Raw genomic sequence first — 27910 nt, 5'->3', positions numbered from 1 at the left:
CATGAATTCTTGAACATTTTCTAAAAAGAAGAGTCTAGTGTAGTACCACTTTTGTATCTGCTCCTGAACGCCTTGTTTTGTATATTGCTTTCTTGTAAAGTAGCACGCAAAGGTCACTTAGCCTATGTTGCCATCAGAGAATAATTTCAGAAGTAATGATTTACTAAGTGTAAATATGTGATGTTATTTTTGTGTTTAACAAATAATGCAATTGTTGAAATATGAATAGGTGTCATCAGATATTTCTTTCCTTGTGTGTTCTAATTTGCCATTGTCATAGTGCAAACTATTGAAATGCCATCACCATATTGTTTTTCATTTCTTTTTCTCACCCGCTTGGCAAAACAGAAGAAGAGTGTTCATTTCACACCTTAAAGGCTCTGTTTCCGTCACGTAAGTGAGCAACTGAGGATACCAAGATTACGCTCCCCTCGTCTAATGCAGATGTCAAGGGTACCCTTAGCGTCTGGTATGCAACATGTGTACTTTATCTGACATTCCTTCAGTGCTGCCATTCCTTTAGGTAGTCTTAGGATTCCTCTTTGTTTCACCTAAACCCTCAATGCTGTGTGTTGGTAGGCGATCGTCACCCCAGCCAATGCATTAGACAAGAAGTATGGTATCTTCAGTTGTTTCTCTGAGTGTTGTACATGACAATGTTCGTCTCCTGCAATAAGTCTCCTGCTGTAACTCATGGTAAGCTAAAAGGCCGTAGTTTCACAATTACACGCACTTATTAAACATATGTTTAAATTAATTGACTACTATCAGTGCAGAAAAAACACCAATTCTATGCAAAACCCCAAAGAAACCCCTGAAAATATTCAATTTGGATTTGCAGTTCCAAAGTGATTTGGATTTTTTTGGGCCAATTTGGGACTTGTTTTGTTATATGCAAAGAATAATGTGAAATGTTAGGACAAATTAATTTAGGCAACTATAATAGCACTCCATGTTTATCCAATCCATAAACACTGTACTTTAAAACAGTACAAATGCTGTGAACCAAGATTAACTTTCACAGTAAATTACCAACTGATCATTATTGAATTAAAGTGAGACTATAACATTTTAGCTGACTAACGACTCCAAATAAGAATCAGGCAGAATTGCTACACTCATTTTCAGAATATAGAAAACTGACAGTACTGTTTGTTTTACAGCAATATTTACCAACCTCTGCTAACATTAGCCACCATAATAAAAACTCTTTATATGCAAGTGTAGGCATGTTTTGTTTTTGACAGTCCCGCTTTAAAGTCAGCATAATGAAATACAGAAGATTTTGATACGTTACATGTTCTGGTGTTTTAACCACATGTTTATATAAATGGAAACTTTGACCATCCGTCTTTCCAAAGTGCAATTTTAAAGGAGCCTTTTAGCTCATGATTACAGAAAAGGAATAGTGACTTGTAGTTTCTGTTACCCAGTTGTACCAGTAAATATCCATATTTAAGGGGAAGGAAAGTGAATGTGATATAAATATGTCCCACTTTTCCCAAAATGCAATGTGTTGATGTGAGAGGATTTGCCCTGTCGTTGATATTTATTGTTGGGGAAATGTTGTCAACAAAATTAGCGTGACATTTAGTCTGTTAGTGTCATGCTTATATTTTGTGTCGTTGTAGCTAATTCCTAGCAGCTTCATAAAAAAAATAATAATGCTGATTCTACCTGACGGAGGGAGGTGGGGGGGGGGGGTGTAACTTTACCTGAGTGCACGGGACAACATCCAGGGAGGTAGACTTCAGATCTATGGTGGCCCTGCTGAGACAGAAAGGACTTAAGACAAGGAGGGGAGTAGTGACTGAGGGGGGCTGACTTGTTAACACCCTCAACTGTCCCTTACGGGTCTTCCATTAGGTTCCCCTGGAAAAATCGGGTCCGCCCAGAAGAGCAGGCTCTCCCACAGTGCGCCCGCACACCCTCGGCTCCGGCCCTGCCACCGTGTACTCCTCCAAAGGAAAAAAGGACTGCTCTCCAAAGGGAAGACACTGTTGCAAAGACTTGGAGCTGTAAAATAATTTCTCCAGATACTTCCTTGTAGTTTAAAAAAAAAAAAGCTTAGCAAATGCTTTATTCTTGTACATCCATTGTATACTAGAATATTTGTATTTTGTTAACCACATATTTTCAATACCACATTTCATATTTAATCCTGAGACCTCGTTGTGTCGACCGGTAAAGTATTCAGTATCTTACCTCCAAGTCTGACTGATGTTCGCTGTAGACAGAGACACGGCCGGGACATTCTGCACTCTGTGAGTTACCTAATTCATCACATTATGAGTCCTACCTGTGTCTGTGTACAGAAATCAGAATGTCAATCAAACCCAGAGGGATCGATTTAACCTGGGAGTTCAATCTAAAGGAAGACAGATTTACAGAGCCTGATCCTTCCACACAGCCAGTTGCATAAAATGTATGAGAGGTTTGCATGCTTTACTTCAGCACATTCCCTCCTGACCCCTGAGAGAGCATGCAGCGGGCTCATTACGGAGCATGCAGTACTATCATACAGTGCAGCTGTGCAGTATACTGTGACCAATCAGCAGAACTAACTCCTACTCTTCTGCCCTAGCTCAACATCTGTGATAGAAGAAATGTCATCTCCAAACACATTCAGTCCCTTAAAAAAAGAAAAGGAAGCACACGCTGTACCTACTACAGGATCTCTGCAGCCTGAGTGGAAATGCCTATAGATCCAACCTTCATGTATTTGCCTTATAATCGCACAATGGTTAGTAAATAGTAGGGCCCAGTAGTGTTCATTTACATAAACAATGTTGATCCTGACCAGTGATGTGCGGGGTGTTGTGTGACCGTTACTGATTAGGACCAGAGCTTACATTTAACTGTCCAACACTTCTGTGGTGAAAATGTCTATCACAGTAAAGACAATATTTTTATTTTTAATAAAAGATGAAAAAAAGGACAAATTCTCTCTAAATGTTGATGCTGAGTAAATCAAGACTTTTTTTTTGTTCAGTTTTTAATACCACTCATGCACACCTGGTTTAAAACAATGACTACTCTACAGAGAAAACATTATTACAAGAGTACATAAATGTAAGTTGATCTGTGTGCTATAGCATCAGCAAACCCCTGTTATCGTACTGCATTTTATCAAGATGCAACACTTTCGGGCTTCACTAGAAGACTAAGGTTTCTGTTAAGTGAGACACAAGGCTACCTCTACGATGCCCTAACCCTTCTCACCCAACATTTATTAGATCTCAAAAATGTTTATTAAAGCCAATCTGTCTGTTGATGCCTGTTCAGTGTCCCGATTTAGGTTGGTGCAGGATACAAGTACTGTATATCAATATATATATATATCTACACCTTAATGTAGAGTAGTGAATGTATGATGAATTGAAAGCCAATGTATTTTCAAAGCTGCCCAAAAGGATTGTGCAGATGTCCGTCTTAGTGCGTGAAATGAAACAGTCCATCTTTATTTCCTCACTTCATTCTGTTTTCCATTTCATCCTCATGTATCTGAAAATCTAGCCTATTTTTTCTATAACAAGAGTTGAACTGAAACTGCCAAAAAAGAATGTATGCAAAACATTCTGTAATACTTTCTGTACAATTCTCGGCCGAACAGCCTCGTTAACCTGCGATAAAATGATGTACATCTTTTCCTATGTATGGACCATTGCTTCTATTCATTTCGAGTGACTGTTGCTCTTTTTGTACTTTGTCCATTTGTACAATTGTTTTTAAATGTTTATACTTGATTTTCAAACTGCCTTTTTTGTACATTCAACTTTATAATCAAACAGTGCAAGCTTTCCCCATGGTGTCTTGAAGACCATATTGTTTTAAAAGTCTGCAATTGTGTGCTAGCTTTATGATAAGAATATCAGCCTATATTGGTGGTTACAAATTATCGTGTGGGTGTGCATGTGCAATCTTTTCTAGAAAAAAACAAAAATCTAAATAAATTTGATATTTTCTAATGTTTGCATGTGTGATTTATTAGAACATTATTAAACAAAATGAAAACATTTGCGTTGGCAATACTCAACTTAACACTTAAACATGCCTGTCCTTATGAAGGCAACGAAAACATGAGACCAAATCAAAAGGCTGTCCTTCCTCCTCACTACAGATAAAAGAGGAGGTCATCCAGCTTCAGGTTGGGCTCCCTGTGGATGCTCTGGCCCACCAGGAAAGCCATCTTGTGGGCGTACTGGCACGGAGCAGGCACTCTGATGATCCCCTACAGCAGACACAAAACAAACAACAACATATCCACTTTAAAAATCACTCAATGACACTTACCAGTATATTATTGGCTAAATAATGTTGGTTCTGATAAGCTATTATTTTTAACTATCAGGAAACTCAATAAATGTTATACCAACTATAAAAAGAGATGCCCACTCTACTTTCCACTACAGTTCTCCTATATCTACAGATCTTTGGAGTATCCATGAATTCAGAATCAGCCAAGTCAATGTGAAGAGAATTAAGTTACTTTTGACCAAATCCCTCAATATTTTTGACAAATCATCATGTGATGTGGACTTTTGATTAAGGGAAATGTTGTGTTGAATTTAGACTACAGCATTACGTCACTGCAGCCTTTAAAACCAGGACAAAACAGCACTTTCTCAGGATAACCAAAATCTGAATATGTGGTTGCTATAGTATTGTTATATTGCAGGGCCCTGGATCAGAAACCTCATCAGCGCAGGGATTAGAGACAGGCAGCCTACCTGCCAGTTGAAGTACATGTGGCACAGCTTGTATGTGAGCCGCTGCATGTGGTCGGGCTTCAAGCCACTGGTGTCATACACCACGTTGTAGTGGGTCGGGGAAACACTGCCAAAGCGGACATGCTGGCTCACGATGTAGAAGTCGTACCTGAGAAAAGGTTGCAGTTAACTGCTACGGGAAATCTTGAAAATAAATGCCGGGACATCCAGAAAACATACCACTCTGGACGGGTGATTACAGAGTCCACCACAGTGCCTGGGGGAGGGTTGGTCGCCTTCCCAGTGACGAGGCTGAATAACCTGCAGCTGATGCGTTTCTTCACCACCACCACAGTCAGCTTGGGCCTATGACGAACAGAAGGAAAGGCTCTATAAAAAAGTCCTTAGAACTTTAATGCCTATTTTGCACTAAATGTACAGATTATTTTTCAGAGAAGCTCTCGGATGAAAACCTGGGACATGAAACACTCACATGTAGTCGTCTCCCATGGACTTGATGCAGTCCAGGATCTGTGTGACTTCATAATTGACCACACCGTGCAGTTGGCCGTCTCCCACCCCGTCTCTGTACACAATGATGCGTGACGGCAGGCAGTTATTGAACTTCAGGTAGTCCTTAAAAGCACCTGGAACACAAATAAAAAGGTTAAAGCTCTTAAGCCAAGACTGTTGATGGAAAATCAAAGACTATTTTTAAGACAGGACAATTATGGAAAGTAAACTTGCCACACAAGGCCATCTTGAGTCCGTCCATGATTTCTTGCCCTTTGTGCTGCAGCACGCACTTTGAATACCACCTTGATAGAAAAATAAAAACAGCATGCAACTTAAGGGTTGTGGAAACAAACATGTAAATGAAAGCAGCTACGCCTCACATTAGAATATACAGACAGCGCAATACAGCCGTTGGAAGGCCTCTGCTATAACATGCTTTAATAAAGTCCATTTAAAATGTTGAGACAGTAAAGCATTCCCATAAAGATATGGAGAAGGACAGGCTGTGTGTTTCATCATGCGTTCATGCATTGGAGCGGAGGCACTGGTGGTGAACTGTACATAAACAACATGTTTAAATCAAAGCCTTTATAAGAACCAAACATTTAAAAACACCAAGTACCTAACTCAACTTCACTGAGAAATGTGTACTACGACAGAAATACAATGTAGTAATTGTTGAGGGGGTTTGTCCGCAAGCGGGTTGATATAGAAACCAACCTGGTCATGCTCGGGTTGAGGCTGGCCACCAGAGCTCCAATGGACCTTTTCCCGGCCGTGCTGTCATGGTAGCAGTCGATGCCCACAACCATCAGCTGCTTGAGCTGCACAAGTTAGAAGTACAGCGTCATGTCCAACTTGTTTGCAAACTACATTCATCAGTACCTACCCAGACAGACATTCATCTTTGCACAGACTTGCAAAATAATAAAAGGAAGTGAATCGTCCGAGTCTGCTTACACAAACAGCCACCCAACAAGAAGTGTTAAAAGACCAAGTCCAAGTGACCGGGATTGTATTTAGTAAAACTATTAGCTGTAGCGCTTTAATTCTCCAAAACCAAATTACTACTGGATCTTATTTTTCTAAAAACACACGTTAAGCTTTAAAGGCTTCAATGTACAAAGTCATTCCTGTGCACACAACTTACAGGGATCTCCACACTCCAAAGCTCTCCTCCGATCTTGCAAGCCATTTGCAGAGCAATTTTGGTCGCTATGGTCATGAGTGCCTGAGGTCTGCTGAGGGTGCGGGACATCACACACTGGCTGGGGGTGGGGCAGTCCACACAGAGGTACTTCTTAATGCAGTCATACTTATCCTTCCTGTTGCTGGGGAGGACCACCACCACCTGATATATAAAAAACAACAGCATGTCTCATTTGGCTTTTAACACATGAGAAATATATGCTGCCACACACACGATGAAAAGGATGACCGGTGACTGTCCCCCCCATGTAAGTTTTACTTTTGCGCCAAAGTTATAGCTGGGTGCCGCGTGAGGTATTGTGGAACCCTCAACCAAAGTCATACTTATGAAGGTGATCCACCTCTGAGTTTATGCATTATATATTCCGTCACTTACCATCTGTGTTTGGGGTCCAACGTTGTGCTGCAGGGCTCTGAGGAGGGACTCCGCGTGGTCGTCATACTCGATCCTTAATAATAATAATAATAATAATAATAATAAATTAATTTTATATAGCGCCTTTCAGGACTCTCAAGGTCGCTTTACAAAGAGTGTGTGTGTGTGTGTGTGTGTGTGCGTGTGTGAGTGCGTGTGCGAGAGCGAGCGAGGGTGCAAGTGCGCAGGGCGCCAGGTGGGGTTGTGAGGGGGTTAAAGTCCATAGGCCTCAGAGAAAAGGTGTGCCTTGAGGTGCTTTTTAAATGAATCAACTGAGGGGGCACAGCGGATGTGTGGGGGGAGTTGGTTCCACATGGTAGGGGCAGACACACAAAAGGCCCTGTCCCCAAAAGTCTTAAGTCGGGTGCGGGGTACTGCCAGCTGGTCCTTGACAGAGGACCTGAGGGACCGCAGGGGGGTGTAGGGGTGTAGGAGGTCGGAGAGGTAACGGGGGGCAAGGGCGTGGAGGGACTTGTAGGTGAGTAATAGGATTTTGAATTTGATGCGGAATTTGACAGGTAACCAGTGGAGCTGCATGAGGGTGGGGGTGATGTGCTGCCAGGGCTTAATGCCAGTTAAGACCCTAGCAGCAGAGTTCTGTACATATTGCAGTCTGTCCAGGGTTTTTGAGGGGAGACCTGTGAGGATGGCATTGCAATAATCCAGGCGGGTGGAGATGAAGCAGTGAATGAGGGTTTCGGTTACTGAGGCTGAAAGTGAGGGTCGGAGTCTTGAGATGTTTTTCAGGTGGTAGAATGCAGATTTAGTGATGTTGTTAATGTGGGACTGGAATGATAGAGTGGGGTCGAGAATGACACCCAGGTTGCGGACAACGGGTGATGGGGTGATGTAGCAGCCATCCACTTCCAGGAGAAGATCCCCAACCTTCCTGAGCAGTGGCTTGGGCGCCACAACCATGAGCTCAGTTTTATTGCTGTTGAGTTTGAGGAGGTTAGAGGTCATCCAGGTTTTTAGTTCTTGCAGACAGTTGATGAGTGGGCCAGGTGGGAGCAGAGTGGAGGGTTTGGTGCTGATGTACAGTTGAGTGTCGTCGGCGTAGCAGTGGAAACTGAGGCCGTGGTGACGAATAATTTGGCCGAGGGGGAGCATGTAGATGGTGAAGAGGAGAGGGCCGAGCACAGATCCCTGGGGTACGCCATGATTGACTGGGGCCAGGATGGAGTTGGCATCTTTCAGGGTGACATATTGTTTGCGGTTGGAAAGGTAGGACTGAAACCAGGAGAGAGCTGAGCCCCTGAGGCCGATGAGCTCAGTGAGACGGGAGAGGAGGATGGAGTGGGACACTGTGTCAAAGGCTGCAGAGAGGTCGAGGAGGATGAGGATGGAGATGAGGCCATTGTCGGCGGCAGTGAGCAGGTCGTTAGTGATTTTAATGAGGGCGGTCTCGGTGCTGTGTTGAGTTCTGAAGCCAGATTGGAGGGGTTCAAAGAGCTCATGGTGTGACATGTGATGTTGAAGCTGGGAAGCCACTGCTCTTTCCAGAATTTTACTTAGGAAAGGAAGGTTGGAGATTGGACGATAGTTGTTAGGGTCGTCAGGGTCCAGACCGGGCTTTTTCAAGGTGGGAATGACTGCAGCTGTTTTGAAGCCTGAGGGCACCACACCAGAGTCCAGTGAGCAGTTTATGATGGCGGCAATAGAGGCAGAGATGACAGGGAGGCAGGTCTTCACCAGGGTGGTAGGCATGGGGTCCAGCTGGCTGGAGGAGGTCTTCGCTTTGGACACCAAGTCATGCACCTGGTCAGTGTCCAACATGGTGAAGGAGGAGAGGCAACACTGCAGTGGGCAGGCAGTAGGGGTGTCGGCACCAGGATGGTGGGGAGAAGGGGGGGGTGGCGTAGAATATTGCAGAAGGTGATTATGAATAGTTTCCACTTTTTTCTGAAAGAAGTCCAGGAACCTGGAACACAGATCAGCTGCATCAGAGGGTTGGGGGGAATCAGGAGGGCGCAGTAGTCGGTTGATTGTTATGAAAAGCTTTTTAGGGTGGTTTTGTTGGTTATTAATAAGTATGGAGTAGTAGAGTGTCTTCGCCTTCAAGAGAGCCTCCTTGTAGTCCCTGATGTGGTCTTTGTAGGCCTCATGGTGTACGGTGAGGCCAGATGTCCTGTAGCGCCTCTCAAGCTGGCGGCCGGCTGCTTTCATGAGGCGGAGCTCAGGAGTAAACCAGGGAGCGGGGCGTGCAAATGAGACCAACCGGGTTATGGGAGGGGCAACTGAGTCCAGACTGAGGGAGAGAGCAGTATTGTAGTGTTCCACCAGACCATCCACGGTGGTGTTAAGAGGGGGAGTGGCCAGGTGGGTCACAAGGGTGGAAGACAACAGGGATGTGCAGACCTGTTTGGTTTTCCGAAATGTGATGGTTCGTTTACTGGGCTGACTGGGAAGGGGCACAGAAACAGAGAATGAGATGGCGAGATGGTCCGAAATAGCCAGGTCATCACACTGGAGATGACAGGGGGTGATTCCAGTGGAGCACACAAGGTCAAGGGTGTGCCCCTTGGTGTGTGTTGGAACATGCACATGTTGCGCAATACTAAAACAGTCCAATAGTGACAAAAAGTCAGAGGCAAAGGGGCAGTTAGCCGAGTCCACATGAATGTTAAAGTCACCCATTAAAATAGTAGATGGGTACATGGGGCAGATGGTGGCAAGCAACCCGGAGAGCTCTGACAAGAAGTGGGTGGAGGCTTTAGGCGGCCGGTAGATAAGCAGCACTTGGAGCTGTGTAGCGCCTGCCAATGCAAAATGGAGACTTTCGAAGGAAGTGGAGCTGACTGGAAATTCTTTGACCAGTATATTAGATCGATGAATAACAGCTAGCCCACCACCACGGCCAAGGCTACGGGCCTTATGAAGATACACATAGTCTGGGGGAGTGGCTTGGTTAAGAGTTACGAAGTCCTGCTGGCTCTGCCATGTCTCTGTCAGACATAGGAAGTCCAGCTTTTTATCCAGAATAACTTCATAAATTAGTGGGGCTTTGTTATTTAGTGAGCGAGTGTTTAATAACATAAATGTGGCAGCCCTATTCATGGAGGCAGCAGCAGGGGTCACAGTGCAATTGATGGGGAGCAGAGGACACCGGTTGACAGCAAGTGGGCGTGGTTTGTTATGATGACGTTGCAGCAGAGAAGCGGTGCACCTAACTGAGGGGACAGCAAGAGTATTATCCATGTAAACAAACTTGTGCCTGGCAGCCCTATGCACGTAGCGGGGGCGACGAAGTAGGCAGAGAGATCTGATGACCTCAAGACAGTTCGGAGAAGAGAGAGTGCTGAGTTTTAGAAGTTCAGCCGCAGAGTAGAGAGTCATGGCAGCGAGACAGCGCATCCTAGCTATCCAGCTAAGAGCACCAGAAAGTGTTAGCCTGCTAGCGCGGCGGCTAACTACGAACAGGAAAACTTCAGCAAGACTATTATGGAGGAGGCAGTCCGGGTGAACCAGGTCAGTTGCAGCACTGTTGATCTGTGTCAAGCAGGGTATCCGTAACACGAACACTCTCGTTGGTGGTAGTCCACAGATCGTCTTGAAATGAATGAAAAGTATACGCAGATTACACAGGCTGACGAGAATGTAGCGACGCGAGATTGATGCCTACTAGTAAGCAGATCAACTCGTAAACAACAGCGATTTGCAAATCCCTGTAGCAGCAACCTGTAGACCCGCGATTCAGAGGTAGGAATCCAAGTTTGGAGTCTGATAATTTTAGCGAGTTGGAGAACTTTGGAGAACTGAGAAGCGGCGACATTCACGCCAGCGTCCTCTCAGCCGCCATTGATAAAATGCTATCTTCACCATACACACATGGTAGGAGTGAGTGTTTAATGAAAACAACAGCTTGCCATAACTAAATGACACTCAAACCCATCAAATCAGGGCTGTGCCTTGTTCAGAGATATACTGTATAATATTTTGCCTAGTTGGGTAGCAAATTCACTAAGGCAGGGGTGTCCAAACTACGGCCCTGGGGCCAAATGCAGCCCGTAGGCCATTTTGAATCGGCCCTCAGAAAATTCTAAAAGTATAATGGAATATGGCCCACAAATTAAACTTTTGCTCGTCTTATATCGTACTTCTCAAATATACATGTTCAAATATAGGACAGTATTCATGTGTTCATGAGTCACATTTCAAATAAATTTAGTCATTTCAAACAAAATCCCAATAACTAATTTCCATAACAAGCTTGAGATGTAACCTTCATATGTACTCTTATTATCAGCAATCTGAGGCTTCTGTTTTAAGGAATGAGCTGCCAACAAAATAAATGACACCCTAAAGAGAGACGGGATGTAGGCTGTTTTTTCCTTAAAGCATTTCCAGGTATCGCGCATTATTCCCCTACATTTGATTTGCTTTGCTAACTTATGAGGCAATATTCACCTCTATAATTCAGCTCTCCATATATTTTGTGGACACCGCTGCACTAAGGTAACACAAACCATTCAAAAATATTAAACTCAATTTACTAAAGTAAGATATGTTCAATGCCCGGGAAAATCTAACAAGTGTATCCACCCAGCTGTCAGATCATTACAACACGCTAACAGTAATGCAGGCTGTTGTCCAAACTATCCATGAAGGTTAGAACGGGCTTCTATTATTTTGTGCTGTACAATCAATTTGTATAGAAGGACATTTGGTTGCAGTGTTTTTCTGCTGAAACTCACATGACAGCCTTCTGAATGCTGATACCGAGGGGACCCGAGACTCTGCCAAGGGTCTGCAAGAGGGTCACTGCATCGTTTGCATTACGCCGGGTGTGAAAAATGAGCCAGTTATTCATCGGAGGGCAGCTGATGATCGGGACACCACGCATCTCTTTGGCCCAGTCAGCCATCATGGGGTTGAACTCGTACTGGGTGACACAACATTATTATTGTATCCCCTTCATAGAGATCAGATAAAGGAATACATTGAAAAACTTTTATGCAAACACAAGCATGTATTTACAGATTTGGGTCCCTGGAAAATCCTCTCCCCCGGGAGGACTCGGCCAGTCATCTTCAGGAGTTCCCGATCAAAGCTCAGTCCCCACTTGTCCAACTCCGCCTGTGCGTCAGAGTTCCTATGATATTGGTGGGTTGACAATTGGTCATTTGAAAATGCATTTAGACAATGTGCATTCCATAATATAATCCGTAATGTTGATTTATTAACAGAGTGGACCAATAATAGAACAGCATTAGAAATTCAGAAATGCACTTTACTGTAAGGAAACCTTTGAAACCATAAACAAACGTGTGCAATATTAGGATGATATCTATATTGACCAGCCATACAGGAGGTCCAAAAAGGTTTCACCCTTGATTATCATTGAGAAAAATACATGTATGCAAATCAGTGAATGTGTTTCGAGGTATATCAACTGTACAGTATGAACACTTCTCTAGCCCTTTTTAAAGTCCTCAAAGATGTTGAATGTGGAATGAAACGCTGCACCAAGTTCCCTTTATATATATTCATTGGGCTTGCATCATTGTGGCCGGAAATGTCCCCTACATGTGTAAACTGGAGACAAATCTGTTGAGGCGCGCCTCCCTCTGTTGTGGTTCCAGTTTGGTGTGTTTGTCCAAGTCCTTCATGATGTTGAAGTCGCAGCGCATCTTATCAGTCAAGCCTGTCAAACACAATGAGTTCTGTCATCAAGTCATGACAGGCTTCACAAAGTGGTTATGGTTTACAACGGATCCAGAAAGACCAACTGCTGTCACAAGGACTTCACTTTGTTGCTGTATTCTTGTGATCACAAGAGAACGCCTCTAAGAAACTGTAACAAGCGACCCCTGTTTCAATAATAACCTTCTAGATAAAAACATTTGATACCCTGACTAGAGGTGAAGACATACATTCAAAACACACTGGAGAATAAGATGGTAACCTGTAAGGTAGCAGAGCTCTGGGATGAGCATGGCCGGGCCAGGAGGAGGGCCTGGAGTGGGCCCCATCTTCTTCACGTGGCTTATCAGCAGCACCTGGTTGTTATCGCTGATGTCCAGGCTGTATTGCTGTAACAGCACGCTTGAATATCAGTGCAGACCAGAATGACGTTGTTATTTATGTTCATAACTTACTATTGTGGCTTTAAATAACAGAACAGAAAGCAGGAAAGGTCCATGTCTCTAATACAACACTTCTTAATGTGTGTGTGTGTGTGTGTAGGAGTGCATGTGTTGAGGCAGAAAAGTTAATGATTGTTACAGTTGCCCTAATCTTTGTGTTGAGTGCACGAAACCTACAGACTTGTAGTAGTCCTTGAAGGAGACTTCTTTGTCTGCCTTTGTGAAGGTGTTACTGGGAGTGTGATCCCACGCAATACCATCTATCCTGTAAGTCTTGTTGTTGTACCTAAAAAGAATATAGGATACGGATAAATACATAACTGATATGCTTTATCATTATTAGAAATATGCATATTAATCCAACAAAATGTGTGGCAAATGAGGATCTTACTTGGTGAGGACTATGAGTCCAATCAGCTCCTTGGCACAGAGCTCAGCAAATTGATGATCTCCAGCCTTCTGCCGCAGGTTGGCCATGAAGTCCAGCACCGTCTCACTCCGCAGAACCTTGTGGCTCACGTCAGTGCACAGCATGATAGAGGACTCATACTGCAGAATGGTGGTAGTGTAGCCTGGCCAGATGGTGAGCCTAGGACAGACGCACAGGCTTAATGTTTTTCTGCCTGATGCTTTTGTAAAATGGTAAGCTTCCACATCTGAAGATTGCACATCATCTCAACTCTGCTATGGCTTCTTACTTTTTTTTTTAAACCCGCGATTGCACAGTAGGTATTGAATTGACAACAAAGCCCTTCATTCAAATATTTTGTGTTTACATGCAGCATGCCCTTGCCATTTTGTTCTCATCTAAAAAGCGGAAGCTTATTTGAGACTTGTGAATATACCTGTGCTGTGGGATGTTGAGTGGATCCTTCGGGTTGTAGTAGTGGCGTCCAATCTGCTGCATGTCCAGAATTCTCAGGATCCTGAAGAAATAAAAACTAATTCAGACATCTGGAGTTTCCAAAGATCAAAGATCCTGTGGTGAACTGTATTGTTAGTCAAGCCTTGTATTTCTGAGGTCATCAATTCAATTATTGGAGCATGGTACATTTATTTGTTGACGCAATAAAAATGTCATTCCCAACTGTGCTTTACCTTCTGAATATGATGTTGTAAAACTGGATGCACACTGGTGATGTCGGTGGCAGTTCATTCGTCAGGGTGACGGTGATCTGTACCTTCTCTCTGTTCCTCGTCTCACTGAAGAGCAAAGTCTCCTAAACGCAAAGTAAGACTTAGTAGTACAACCAACAAATACCTGGAGGGAACAAAATTGTATTTGTGTTTATCAAATCAGGGTTTCCCAGACTTTAGTTGGGCGGGCCGCCCAGGTATATTTCGCAATTTTTTTAATCCGTCCGCGAGCACGACCCCATCCTCCTGTACCCGTTCGCTCTGTTATCGTGTTAAGGGTCTGCTAACAAGCGACAAAACAGAAAGGGAGACCTTACGAAAAAAAGAGAAGAGGACGTTGGAATTACCCCCTCCCCGGTCATCTGCACCCCCCAAAGTATATTTCAGATCTGTGGGAAACACTGCAAATTACAAGTACATTTTTTGCAAAGGGGTGCAAAAATGACCAATTAAAGGGTTATTCTTTCTGTTCTCAACCTGACAATATATTTGAAAAAAGGTCCAACATAATATCAGGATATGGCGATGAGAAGGGCCCTGATGATAGCAATCTCTATTAATTGGTCAGATTTTATTCTGTTCTTGTGTTGTGCAAGCTAATCTGGGGACATGAGGCGAGAAACAATCGCAAAGACATTGGTAACTCCCTAAAAGTGTGTTCAGTCACTTTAAATGTTTTACATATCAGAGTTCCTACCCTGTTCTGCAATCTGTGAGGCATAAACAGCAGAGCTCCATCAAAGCTCCGTGCTGAGCCAAGCGTTTCCTCGTGCTGGAAGAGGAGTGCAGATCTCAGGTGACGGGCCTCCATTGGTGGTTTGAAGTCCACATGGTACTGATAAAGCACCCACTCAGGACGGGACAGGATGCGGAAGAAGTTTGCCGACAAACGGATGGTTTCACCAGATGTTCCTGAGGAAGTTTACAGTTGAAAAGGGAGTAATATCTCTCCACCAATAACAAAAATGTACTTTTATTTAATATGGTAGCATCAATTTTAAATGATTACTGACCAGTCTTTGAGTCCTTAACATGCTCGATGGCCATCCTGGTGTTAACCCCTCCATCATTGAAATCTTTGCGCCGTCCACCTCTTTCTCCAAGCCTCACCTGTTGAAATCCGGCTGAAATCTGTAGACCAGCTATCAAAAACAAATCCAGACTGTCAAAACTTGTTTGCATACATTGTGATGCAATACTCATACTTGAAAATGTTAAACACAAAATCAAGAATAGCACTCTAGTTTTATAACAACAAAAGTTCAGTGTATTCCTATTTCTAACAGCTGTTATTTCCATGTATTAAAGTTTCCCTGGAGGCAGTCCTTACCATGGCCATATTTGCTGTTGGTCTGGAGAAGGTGTAGACAGTTTTGCTTAAAAATGCAGATTTCTAGTTGCACAACTCTGGAAGACTTTTCTGTACCACCATATTTCCAATTACATTACCATGTAGACTTTCAAAAAAGCAAGACCATATATGAGAAAAAACAGATATATTGACTGTTTCACAATACCTTCTGCTGAAAAGGGTCCAGGTGCACTTTTCTGTCTCCCCCTTCCGACCAGCTGTCCACTTGCAGGTGGGGGAGCCGGCTCTCCTTGAGCCAGGCTCTAAAAGAAAAATGCAAATATTATTGTCCATGTGAAATATCTGCAGCACTGTTCAAACAAGTCTGAATATGCCATATTTTGAATGTCCTTTTATATTTTGCTTAACATATATGCAACAAAGCATGTCCTTACTCTAAAGCAGGATTAAGGCATTTATAAAACATATTATTTCAATATGAGGCTGTTTTTTTTATTTTTTAAACTGTACTTGTTTTGTGCTCCACTATACAAGCATTAGTCCAATGCCCATGATCTAACATTCAATGTTTTTGGTCATGCATAAATGAACCAGAGATTACAGTACACTGCACTTACCGCTCCAGGTGGTATAGTCTCTTGTTCACGCGCTCTGCCTCGTGATCTAGCTCGCGCTCTACCGGTCATTTTTGGACAGTCTCAAATGAAGCAGCTGTAAAAATTTTAAAAAGAATACTTTAGCACAGGGGTTTTCAAATTGGGTGAATGTGAGCCTCCCCTAGAATAGGAAAGGACAGCCGAGGCCCCCCTTCCCCAAAATCCTGTCCGCCTGCCCTAACCCACACACACCTCTGCAGTAAATGCCATCTTTTGTGTTCCAGGCAATGACGAGTTTCATTAAAAACTGATCAAATGTAAAAAAATGTAATATTGTATTTGAAGACATTTTATTTTCACAACTTTTTAAAAAGTGTATTCATACACGATCTTTGCAACAGCAAATACTTTCAAACTTCATGCAGGCCTAATTGAGGCTACTTTATATAAAAAAAATTAAATTAAAACAAAACACTGAACATCAGTAGGCCTATCCACAAGTCAAACAATCGGCACAGTGTGTCTGGGCCTTAAGCGCACGATGCACGTCTCAAACAAAATCAGCACAATTGACAGCTCTCTGATCAATGAACGACAACGCTGGTTGTTCACGGAACACATAACATTTAACAGTCAACTGCATTGAGGGCATGTTATCAGGTCGAGCAGATTCACATATTTTTCACATTTTTAACGTTTTCAGCCACATAAGACCTCAGGTTTAACCAACAATCAAAATGATTGCGAAATCAACCCTATTGCCCAAACAATTTATGCAGACCACACACTGCTGCAGAGGTGCAGCCTCGACCCCGACCAGGTGAAACCTAACTTTAAGTACTCAGGATCATATTTCCTACGTTTTTTGCTGGGTCCTGTCTCCTCCCTTACTGCTGACTTAAGTTGACTTGGGACAAGGAAACGATGCATTTTACAGCTAATACACAAACAATTACCGATCTCAATAGAGCTGCATACAGATGTGTACGTTATTTTTTCTTCGCGCATCGCGCCTCCCCTGTGGCTCTTTGGCGCCCTCCAGGGGCTACTATTGAAAACCGCTGCTTTAGCATCAATTTATATCTAAAAAAGTAAGATATATATGTATTATTACCTCACAGATTTTCAGAAAAGAAACTTAAAATACACACACACATATAATATATATATATTTATATAAATATATATATAAACAAATCTAATTTAAAATGTCTTCAGTAACATCTTCTCAATTTGCAGACAAGCTGGCACCTCCTATTTTATTTTAGCGCCAAGTGACGCAAGGGGCTGCCCAGTGCTAAACCAGCTAGCTTAGCAATGTAGCTAATATTAGCGTGCCAGCAAATCCTAACATTTCATACTCAGATCACTTTCGGTCAAAAACGTATGACATAGTACAGCTTTAAATATATTATGCAAAATGTTAAAAAAAAAAACAAGATGGCACGTGGTAATAAACCATAAGGACTAACCTGCTGCTAAACCGGCTAGCTTAGCAACGTAGCTAATATTAGCATGCTAACAAAGCCTACCTCAGAACAATTAAGGACATTTGTATAAAAATATAATGTTCTGACAATGCTGATGGTGACTCACATCAGAGTCGTCTATCCTCATACCATCTAAGAACGTGTTTTGTTTTTTCTTTTAAAAAAAACGTATGAAATATAATTGATTGAGCAAATAGTCAGAAGGAACACGTGTCACATTTTGCAGTCATGATGGCGCCTGCAAATAAATGATCAGCACATGCCCACTTGCTAAACCAGGTAGCCTGGCAGCGTAGCTAATATTAGTATGCTTACAAAGGCTAGCGACAAATAAATTCGTTATTCCCTCGCATAAAATGTAATGTCAATATCACCATACGATGTTATCGTTTTCATTTACTCACTTTTGAAAAAAAGTTTCTTGACACGAACCACTTGATGAAAGAACTTGACCACAAGTGCTTCTAGAATGAGGACCGATGTACTTATAGGCCTCTTTACTGCGAAGATTAATACGCTTGCAAAGTTATTTAATGATTTATAAACTCTTATTCATTTAACATACGGTATACATACCTATTAATGTCATGTTGTGTTCAAAATAAATAAAATAAGGGTTACTGATATAATTAATAAAAAAATGTTCCTATGGACTACTTTTCTAAGCGCACTGATCTGTTTAATCGTGTGATGTTGTGTGTGCATTTAGTTAAAGTGCTATCTCAATTGTGACCACTGGATGTCAGTAGAGCCCACACAGTAAATATAGAGAATCTATACTAACCAACACTTACTTCGTTGAGTCTCATAATTAAGCTTTCTTTCACTTACTGTTGTACTTATAAATCAGCATGAAACTGACCATTTTTTTTGCTTAAGTTATGTGTAAACCTCAATATTAGTGACAATTGTGACTCTTTGTATACACTTATAATGCCATGATCTTCAGTTTTTGAACATTAAAACTGAAAATGAAATGTAACTAAGTAGCCCACATTTACACGAGTGCTTTATTTAAGTACACATTCAAGCCTTTTATCTTCACCGTGGGTTTTCCATTCAATTCATCTCTACCTCTGCTACGGTACTTTTTACTATGACAGCTTAATTTACTTTTCAGATTTTAATTTGTTATAAACAGCTTTTCTCAAAAATTAAAGGATTTAAAGTTCCTCTGTGTGTTGATAAAACCTTTCTACATCTTAATAAACTAACTAAACTAACGCTAAATGAACTATTTCAACAATCTGTGTCAGCTTTAAAAGTAGAAGCTTTGAATAACTCATCTGACACTGCTAACAATTGTCATGATTGTGTGCAAGTATCCATCACAGATTGTTCTTATGGATTAGTTGATGTGTGTCTAGTGTATGTACATCTATTCACTTATTTGAGCAATACCGTTTTTACAAATAAAGGCCTATGTGATCATATCCTATTTTATTTGACTAAATATTATGCAGGCCTTTTAGTAGGGCCTAAATGTATTCAGGCTAATGATAGGAATCAAAATACAGTAGACCATGATTATTCTTAAACATATTGATTGAACTGATTGAATACAAAATTGAAACAATTTTATGATTATGTCTTAGATTAATTAAGACTTGATTATTGAAAGGCTTTCTATAAGACTTGGGAATTATGTATGGATTCTTTATTTCACTTTTCTGTCTAATTTAACTTGTGTTCGTGATGAAAATTGAAGGATTTAGAAATGTACGTGCTAAGAATGCTTTAACAAAATCATTAAGATCCTCCTATAATCTTATTTTGAAAGGAATTATTATTTTGCAAACCTCTTTTCTCCACATTTCTCAGTAAAGTTATATCTCAAGAAGATATCCACAATGTCTGAGATGTAAGAGTGATGACAGATTCAAGAGAGTAGTGTCATCAAGCATTATTGTGGGGTACGAAGGACAAAGTCACAAGGAGAGCCGAATAAAACACATTAATCTAATAGGTTGTATGTGTCTATGAGCATACAAGTTAAACACATCTTTTTGTCAAATCCTGAACAGTATAAACCTGACATAAAATGCCCTACAACTTTGATAGTTTTGATAAAACACAAAAATAATAAACACACTATCTCTTAAAAAACAACAAAGGCCACTGAACTATAGTGAAAATAAAAAGATGAAAATGTGGCTGGGGAGTGGGCTGCAAGCTGAGCAGTGGGTGGCTGAGGAAGGTGCACCCTGCCAGGGACGTTGATGAATGCGCTTCAGGCTTCAAGCTCGCCCCGCAGCCCCCAGCGGTGTGGATTCCACGCTAACGCTAATCATGCTCTGTGAGATAACCTACTGGGGCCCGAAGCTGATGAAAGGAAATATGCAACATAGTTAGAACATCAAACTGACGGCACTTTCACAAAATACCTTCATTTTTGCATTATTCTCATCACAACCAAGGATGTCATCATCACCATCCCTGTGTGAACATGTGTCTGAAAAAGTATCGATAGGCTACAGTATGATATTCATAGCATTTAACTTCTTGTGACAAATGTTTAAAACAAAACAAGATCAAAGCTTTCGTTCTACATAAATCACATCAGTCCCATTAAGCTTGCATTTTGATTGCAAAACCAGAACAAGAGGGGATTCTGAATAATGAGGATCTACCGTGCCATGATATCAGTAAGCGGGTTACGGAAATTAGATTATTCGCTTGCCTGCCGTGGAACCTAATCTGCTCTGCATCAGAGTGCTGCCCCTGAAAACGACTCAGGCTCTGCATCACACACAAACACATGCACGCACTTGCACCATAGGTTTCTAAACCTACACAGAATAAGACATCAAATCTAGTAAACATTTTAAATCTGGAGCAAACTGGTGTTGTACTTATACTAGACACACATTGGATTCAGGCTTTGTTAACATTGGTGCATAGTTGGTATTAACACAATCACTTAGGTTCACAAAAATAAAGGCAGAACTCCTTCATAAAGAGAAGATCATTTCCAGGCAGATTCTGAATGAAGAATGCTGTAAGACATGGTTTTCCCAAAACATATACTAGCCAGTGGTGGAAGAAGTACTCAGGAGTGACGAATTATTACCAGATAAATGTATTAATTTATTAAAAAAGAAGTTATGCAGAGTGACTCTTTTCACAGGATCATATCATTAATGAATATCATGTAATCCTATTGTTGACACCAGCAAATACTTTTAAGGGTAAAGCTAGTCAATATGAAGCAGATTCGAGATATTTTGTGAAATACTGGGTATATTAGCAGTACAAGCAAGTGTTTTTATTTATAAAAAGTATGAAAAACTGTGTTAAAAAAATGTAGTGGAGGGAAAAGTACAATATTTGCCTCTGAATGTGCTGTGGTATAAATATAAAGTAGCATAATATGGGATTTCTCAAGTAAAATCATGTCGAAATGCTACTTAAGTACAATACCAAATTTACTTAATAACAAACCACCACTGCATCTACATTCGTCCTGCATTTGGAGATGGAAATGTTTGTTTGGCCTAAAAAAATAATAAGCTTTTAATTGTACTGTATCTGCCAAATAAATGCAAAAAATTAATAACCAGACATGTTGTACAATGGTGTCATCTAATGTGTGAAGTAACACTTACACCATACCATTTGATAACATTTAATCATTCAAATGCCTCAAACCCCACATCCACTGATGCAAAGTGATAAAAACTGGCTACTGTTGATCTTTCTCTGATTGTTTTATCTATTATTTTGTTTTAGTTTTTTTTACTTATTGTGTTCTCTTATTGTTAATGATGTGTGCGTACTTGTAAATCTATTCACTTCACCTTATCTGCTGTATTATTGTACAGTTCCCCGTTGCTGGACAGATAAAGGAATTGTGATTCTGATTTAATTGAATCATACTGTACCTTTGAAATCTAAAATAATGTAAAAAAGGAAACAGTTTTAAGTGAACCCGTCTGATCCAGCCAACAGCTTTGATATTAGATGAAAGCTGATCTCCATGTCAGCAAAATAAACTGCACACAGTAAGGAAGATGTAGTTAAAAAACAAACGTTGTATAAATGGATGTTGAGTTTCTTTCGAATGAATTTATTGATTTAAATCTTAATTACCTTGCCGTGTTATGAGATAATAGTAATGGTTTCAGGGAATAATAATATTTGTTGGCAGTTATTTTTCTTTTTCATTCAAGAAATCAAACATTTGGCTATTAACCCGGTTCACACATTACCCTCATGACAGCTTTCCAAATAGAGAGCATTTCTTTTCATAAATTGTTCAACCCCTTATCTATATTTCCTGCAAGCCTGAGTGCCAAGGACATATCCCATTCAGGTTCCTTTTATTTGACAAATATAGTTTCCTGTTCATTTGATAACAAAAACCCCCGACTGGCCTTGACTTGTTTGAAGATTATTTGTGCACACACATACAGGAAACCAGAAGGATTTAATTCAATAGGCATAGGCATGTCTACTGAATAAAGAAAAGGTAGAAAGTAAAACAAATGTCAATTGGCTGTCACTTTGATAGGAAGTTATTGACTGTTGCATTCATTTTTTTCAAATGTTGTTTTTGTGAATATGCACGGTGTGATCAAACACTAGCCTAGCTTGGAGAGGCAGGGGGTAAAGACTGTAGAATAAGAAGGATGAGGAGGCAGTGCTGACCACAGCAGAACCCCCTTGGAGCCAGCCACAGTGAGAATGCCATGTGATCCCTGAAAAGTCAACAAGGGTTGGTCCACAGCTGGGCTGCAGGGGAACAGAAAGCAGACACGTAGCAACACCCTCCTGCTGAGAGCAGCAAAGGATATGGAGGAATCACTGCCTGCCTCTGCATCTTCTGCATCTACTGTAGTCGTCTCCCCCTGAAATGTGAGCAGACAGCGGTGAGGACTCAGTTTCATTGATTCACAAGCAATTCCTATTTTTAGTACTGATTTAAGTTTTCATAAATGGTTGGATACCCTTGGACTCGTGCATTTTGATTCTTCAACAATAAATATCACACAGTCTCCGCCAAGCAAACTCACAATTCATCTCCTCTGTGCCAGAGAGCCTCGGCACAATGGGAGCCCTGCAGATTTAATTTCCACAAAAGATTAAGTTGCCTTCTGCATCACTGAAACTTTCTTGGGGTTTTGAAGTTGAAATCTCTGTGGTTATGCTTCTCTTTGTCCGAAGCATTGGTTTGAACAAAGGTGCAGTGAAGCATCAGCGGCAAAGAATCTAATAAGCACAATGTGGGAATAAAGCAGAGGGGAGTGAGCATCAAAGGCAACCAGGCACAGCATGACTGGCATCAGTCTGAACTCCCAACCTAGGACACTCAGCATGCTCTTCAGCAAACACCCCCTTTAGACCAGTCCTGGGCAGTAATTAAAACCATCATTCCCACTGCCTCGGTATCTCATTAGCCACAGGACCCCGGGCTTTCATCCTTGCTTGTCCAAAAATATCACAATTCCACACCAGCAAAGATGAGTCCAACACAACCTAAACACCAGTCTGTGACATCTTTGAGCTGAACAGAGCGTTATCTAACTATCAGCCAACTCCAAAGAACAGTGAGAGATCACACAAGCCTCTCTATTCATGTCCACTGTAATTATTATTACAGTGCAATTATTATTACTGTTGGTTGATTAAATCTACCTGTGCAGGGATAAATACAGATATGAAAGAGTAACCTAAACTTCCCTATGACTCGCATGACTTGCACAGAAGGGAGCAAGGCGGAATAAAAGAAAGTGCTTTGTATAAGGTTGTTTTCAGCTGCAAACACCAACCAGTGTTTGTGGCTAAAACCCATTAAAAAATGAGGACAAACGGATACATTTGAAGCTCCTACGCATTCACTATCAAGGCAGGATTTGAAGTGGGCGAGTATCAGTTGCAGTGGTCAGATTTAGTTCTTTGGCTGTAGATAAAAAGAAACTCTTCTTCCCATGTTTAATTCAGTATGAGCCATGACTAACTCATGTAATGTACTGGGCCTCTGAAGTCAATCGAAGGCTTCTTTTCGCTTAGTGTGCAGCAGACAGAAATGAATGTGTCACTGTCTTTCAACCGGGATGCAGGTCAGGGAAATACATTAGGAAAGATTTATTTCATTTCCTGGTAAATCAGTTTTTAGGGAATAGCAGCAGTGCAAAGCTATACTGAAACCTAATTCACTGTATTTTATTGACCTACTTGGCATTACTACCACGCTGTGTTTGAGCTTTCCAAATGATGGCAATAGAGCTAGATGGAGCATCACTTCAAAAGCTACTTCTGAAGCACATAAAAGTTGATTGTGTCATGGACCACTAAAGTTATGCAGAAACAGTGGGAGAATCCTTTAATTAAAGACTTCATTAGCAAAAGTGTTGCTAATTCATTTAATTTATTTTATGATTCTCCATTGAAGAGTTGCAAAATAGTTGTAGTGCAAAGATCCCCCACCCAAACATTTAAAGCAGCAGATGTCTGTTCCTAAAGATTGCTGTTACATCGCCCTGACAAACATGCCATCCACCCCTCCTCCTGCTGCCCAAGTATGTGTGTTAAGTGTGTGTGTGTGTGTGTGTGTGTGTGTGTGTGTGTGTGTGTGTGTGTGTGTGTGTGTGTGTGTGTGTGTGTGTGTGTGTGTGTGTGTGTGTGTGTGTGTGTGTGTGTGTGTGTGTGTGTGCGTGTGTCTTCCCATTGTTAGTCCAAGAAAAGCCTCTGATCTTTCAATGACACAAAGACTTGCGAGATGAGGATGAGCCCTCAACCTTTGTCAACATCCAGTTAGGAACCGCAGCTTTTTTAATAACAGCGGCACATTGTTTATGCGAGTGTTTGCTCAAAAAGGCCCTGATGCCACAAAAACCTTTATAGACTGGCTCCCCATTTCCTCCTCAGTGCCATTATGAGTCTGTCGAAATTAAAACCCAGCCACAAGCTGGTTCTCAGCCAAATTCTGCTAACTGACTCTCTCCCGCTCTGTTTCTTTGAGAAGCCTTTGATGTTAGCAGGGGGCTTTGCACTTGCAGTGATGGTAACGAATGATACTTTAAGCGATTCTTTTTTATCCGGCAAGCTTAATGAAAGATTAATGGCTTTGATATTTTCCCTTGTTTATATTTTATTCAAAAAGTAAGCCATGGTCCTTGGAACCTGTTAAAAGCTTTTCTGTAATGATTTTATGGATCAGTCAAAGTCCCATTATGGTCTTTAGCTCCAGACGCAATGAGAAGTGTTGATTGTCTTCTAAGCAACATCATCTTTACGTAGAAAGCATTGACCTTGAGTGCCGTGCCCACAACTTGGCATATATTTATGGAGCATATTGAAGCCGCTGTGGAGATATGTTCATTTCCATATGTCCTCATTCAGCAGCAGACTCCCCATTTCACTCTATTTCACAGCTCTAAGGATAATTTGACTTTGACTCTGTGGAATTTGTAGTGAAAGTCTATAGATATTGATTGTAAAACAGAAAAGTAATGAATGATTTCATGATAGAGAGAAGAGGAAATTCACAGCTGACTGCAAATCTTATATTCTACAACTCTCAGTTCATCTAGATAGAATCGGAGGATGAAACCCTCTTTATTTGTCACATGCATGCACACAGCAGAGCACACACAGTGAAATTAGTCCTCTGCATTTAACCCATCCTAGTACTAGGAGCAGTGGGCAGCTATCGTGCAGCGCCCGGGGAAATGACATCTGATGATGTCATTTCCTTTAATAACTGATTATATTTAGTTAATGGTTGTTGTTGTTGATAAATATTCAGATCTAATGTCTGGCAAATTAAAATATTACAAACACAACGGCCCATGCTGTATTTAATGGTCCGATTGTTGTTAGTAGTCCTTCTCTTAAATGGTGCAGTAATTGTTTGTGAGCTACACTTGCTTCTAATACACTATCACATTTAGATTTCCTTTCATTTTAGTTTAAGATCTTGAGAATACTAACCCCCTAGGGAAAGCGATACGATCAAGATCAAAGACTTCCTCTAGACATAATTTTTTAATGCAGTGTATTTGGCTGATCAAGCGTTTTTGGTGCTTTCATTGGATGTATTCAGTGGAGGTCTTTTCCATTGTGAGTACAATGAGGATTATACACCAGTGGTGTTCTTCATGAATGAAAGCAATTTTTTTTATAATGTGAGAAACATTTATATGTATGAAGTTTTTTTCCTTGGTTAAGGATCTTTTTGGCTTTGATTGTGTAAAAAGACAATGATTTTGAGGTTCAAGTGCTCTAAAACAGCCATGAAGTTTAAGTAGTGGTACTATTATAGATCAATAATATCCAAAGCGAGTTGGTTATGGATGCTTGGCTCAACAAAATGTTACACTTTAACACATGAGACTACTGTTTTATTCTGCCCAATATAAGAAGACATTGTGGGTTTCTTATAACAATGACCACACTCGTATCCACATTGTTGCTATTGTTACCATGATGATGAAAGTCCCTAAAACTGTTGCTAAAGTTTTTTGTCATCAAGTATTAAAAGTGACATGACAAACAACCTACGAATGAGCCAGAGAGGCAGGGGAAAATACTTTGTGCAAGTAAAGGATAGAAACCTGGCTCAGACGACATATTATGCTCGTATTCAGGTCCATATTTGTATTTTGTGCTTCTACTGTGACAGGGTTACATGCTTTAATGTTCAAACAGTGATTTATTTTTCTAATACTGCCTGTGCTACAGATTCTCTTTTCACCCTCGGTCTGAAACCAGATTGGCTAATGATCACATTTGACATACCCTAAGAACATTATACACAATACATTTATGTTACTTTCAATGTTAATAAATAAATAACTACACCTTAACCTTAATTCATCAAAACACATATGTTATGACATTTGTTTGGCAGATGCCCTGGTTCAAGATGACAGGAAACCTTTCTATGGATGTTAACAGCCAGAGGCCTTTTACTATAGAAGCAGTTGATTTTCACTTGCAGCCCCTATACGCAGGTCAAGAGGAGGCCTGGCGAAGATAATGATAAGAACCGATGTGGTTTGGACCTAGTGGTTTTGATGTCCAGCCACAAAATCAAGACAAAATTGCACAACATTTGTACATGCATTCGTACAACAAAGGTGCATCAGTAATGTTTGGTTAAAACATTACTGATGCACTTTTTTTGTACGAATGCAGGATCATTCATATAAGCCAGAGGAAGGAGCTGCATTACAAAGGAAAGATTTTATAATAGAATTGACTAGAAAAACACACTAACTGCAGTGTTAAACTGAATACCACGTTCAAGGCATCTGCTTGAGAGGAGATTATTGCTCAAATAAAACGAACCGCTCCATGCAATGACGCTGGTTGTGACGCATTTTGTAGAGAATCTAAAATTTCCCTTAAGATGTAGATCAAAACAAGAAGACTGGCATTGATCCACATCAGCAGTCACAACCATTATTTCCTGTGGTCTGGCGCAAACTGTTTGAATGTGTACAGGATAAAGGAGTGTGTTGTAATCAGAAACCCACAAACCCACAGTAGAGGACTTCACTATAGTCCGAACCACGGCCACAGGAAGGATGTGAATCCTGAGAGACAAACTGCAAGTGTGTGTTTGGCTGTGTGTTTGGCTGTGTGTTTGGCTGTGTGGGAGCATTGAGTGAAAGAAAAAAAGAAAAACCAAAGTAAAAGAAGGGACTGAGGGGGAGAGCGTTTATGAGGGAACAGTATGTTTCTGAGTGTTAAGGCCTCCTCTGGACCTGAGGCTATTCTCTCTTTACTTTGTCTGCCTCTCTCCCCCTCTCTCCAACCTCAGTGATTTATGCCGAACCTCTGTAATTACAGTGCCAAATGCAGCAGCCGTCAGGTTCAGAAAGGGTGAAGCACAGACATGCCCCATCACCTGAGAGCAACCACTCGCCAGCTCTACTGTTAAATACAGCTGCAATTTTCCCTTCAGCCTAATCTCCTTGACATTGGCTCTAGGAACATATTTGTGTGACAACAAGACCCCACAGCGCCAGACATCAGTCAATTGTTTCCCATTAGGAGACACATTAAGGTTATGAAAAACGTATGCTCTGGGAGGGAATCAAATGAATGTCTGTTGATTGATTGTTGCTCTTATCTGTGAGCTTTACTTCATTTGAATGTGGTCCATTACTATTAAAGAAGACGGATACAATAGTAGCTCTGAGTAATAATGTACATGACACCAGCTCTGTTGGGGAAACAGTCCTCCAGCTGTGGTTTGAAATATGATTGGCAGTTACTTGGACTTGGTAGACTACAGTGCATTCACCACCTGACCAGACATTTTCTTGGATATAAAACCCTTTTTCAGATCCCAAGACAGAGGGGAAACATATCTGTTGCCATGTGTTTTCGGAAGAGAAGTCTTAGGATTTTCAGAGCCGACTCTTCTTTACACTGTATATGTATGGGGATGTCCATGACACACCAGGCATTGTCAGTGGACAGAAAGCGCTC

General features: G+C 41.2%; 2 protein-coding genes across 5 annotated transcripts in view; one reads left to right on the top strand and one right to left on the bottom strand.

The window, feature by feature from the left end:
* rimbp2b (RIMS binding protein 2b) overlaps positions 1 to 3968 on the top strand; it is an 80883-nt gene extending 76915 nt beyond the window's left edge. For all 3 annotated transcript variants that reach the window (XM_063896810.1, XM_063896811.1, XM_063896812.1), the window contains one exon: positions 1867 to 3968. In XM_063896810.1, coding sequence (XP_063752880.1) covers positions 1867 to 2022 — 156 coding nt within the window. In that variant the 3' untranslated portion in view covers positions 2023 to 3968. The remainder of the gene's footprint in view (positions 1 to 1866) is intronic.
* On the bottom strand, positions 3061 to 17923 carry piwil1 (piwi-like RNA-mediated gene silencing 1). 2 transcript variants are annotated; one of them, XM_063896814.1, is made up of 21 exons: positions 17875 to 17923; positions 16002 to 16095; positions 15590 to 15686; positions 15086 to 15214; positions 14770 to 14984; positions 14034 to 14155; positions 13781 to 13861; positions 13327 to 13524; positions 13113 to 13221; positions 12755 to 12881; positions 12376 to 12493; positions 11827 to 11941; positions 11544 to 11731; positions 6811 to 6883; positions 6376 to 6576; positions 5946 to 6049; positions 5457 to 5527; positions 5203 to 5356; positions 4950 to 5075; positions 4731 to 4878; positions 3061 to 4231 (listed from the first exon to the last, which is right to left on the bottom strand). In XM_063896814.1, the coding sequence occupies exons 2-21, from the start codon at positions 16068 to 16070 to the stop codon at positions 4115 to 4117; spliced, it is 2562 nt and encodes an 853-aa protein (XP_063752884.1). In that variant the 5' UTR covers positions 16071 to 16095; positions 17875 to 17923; the 3' UTR covers positions 3061 to 4114. The 2 variants fall into 2 exon arrangements, with proteins under 2 accessions (XP_063752884.1, XP_063752885.1); XM_063896815.1 differs by lacking the exon at positions 17875 to 17923 and adding an exon at positions 16937 to 16999.
* Between the last annotated feature and the right edge of the window lie 9987 nt (positions 17924 to 27910).

Source organism: Eleginops maclovinus, chromosome 12 (genome assembly GCF_036324505.1).
Source record: "Eleginops maclovinus isolate JMC-PN-2008 ecotype Puerto Natales chromosome 12, JC_Emac_rtc_rv5, whole genome shotgun sequence".
NCBI classification, from domain to species: Eukaryota; Metazoa; Chordata; class Actinopteri; order Perciformes; family Eleginopidae; genus Eleginops; species Eleginops maclovinus.
The sequence above is the reverse complement of the archived record's forward strand: the minus strand, read 5'-3'. Positions and strand labels throughout refer to the sequence as shown.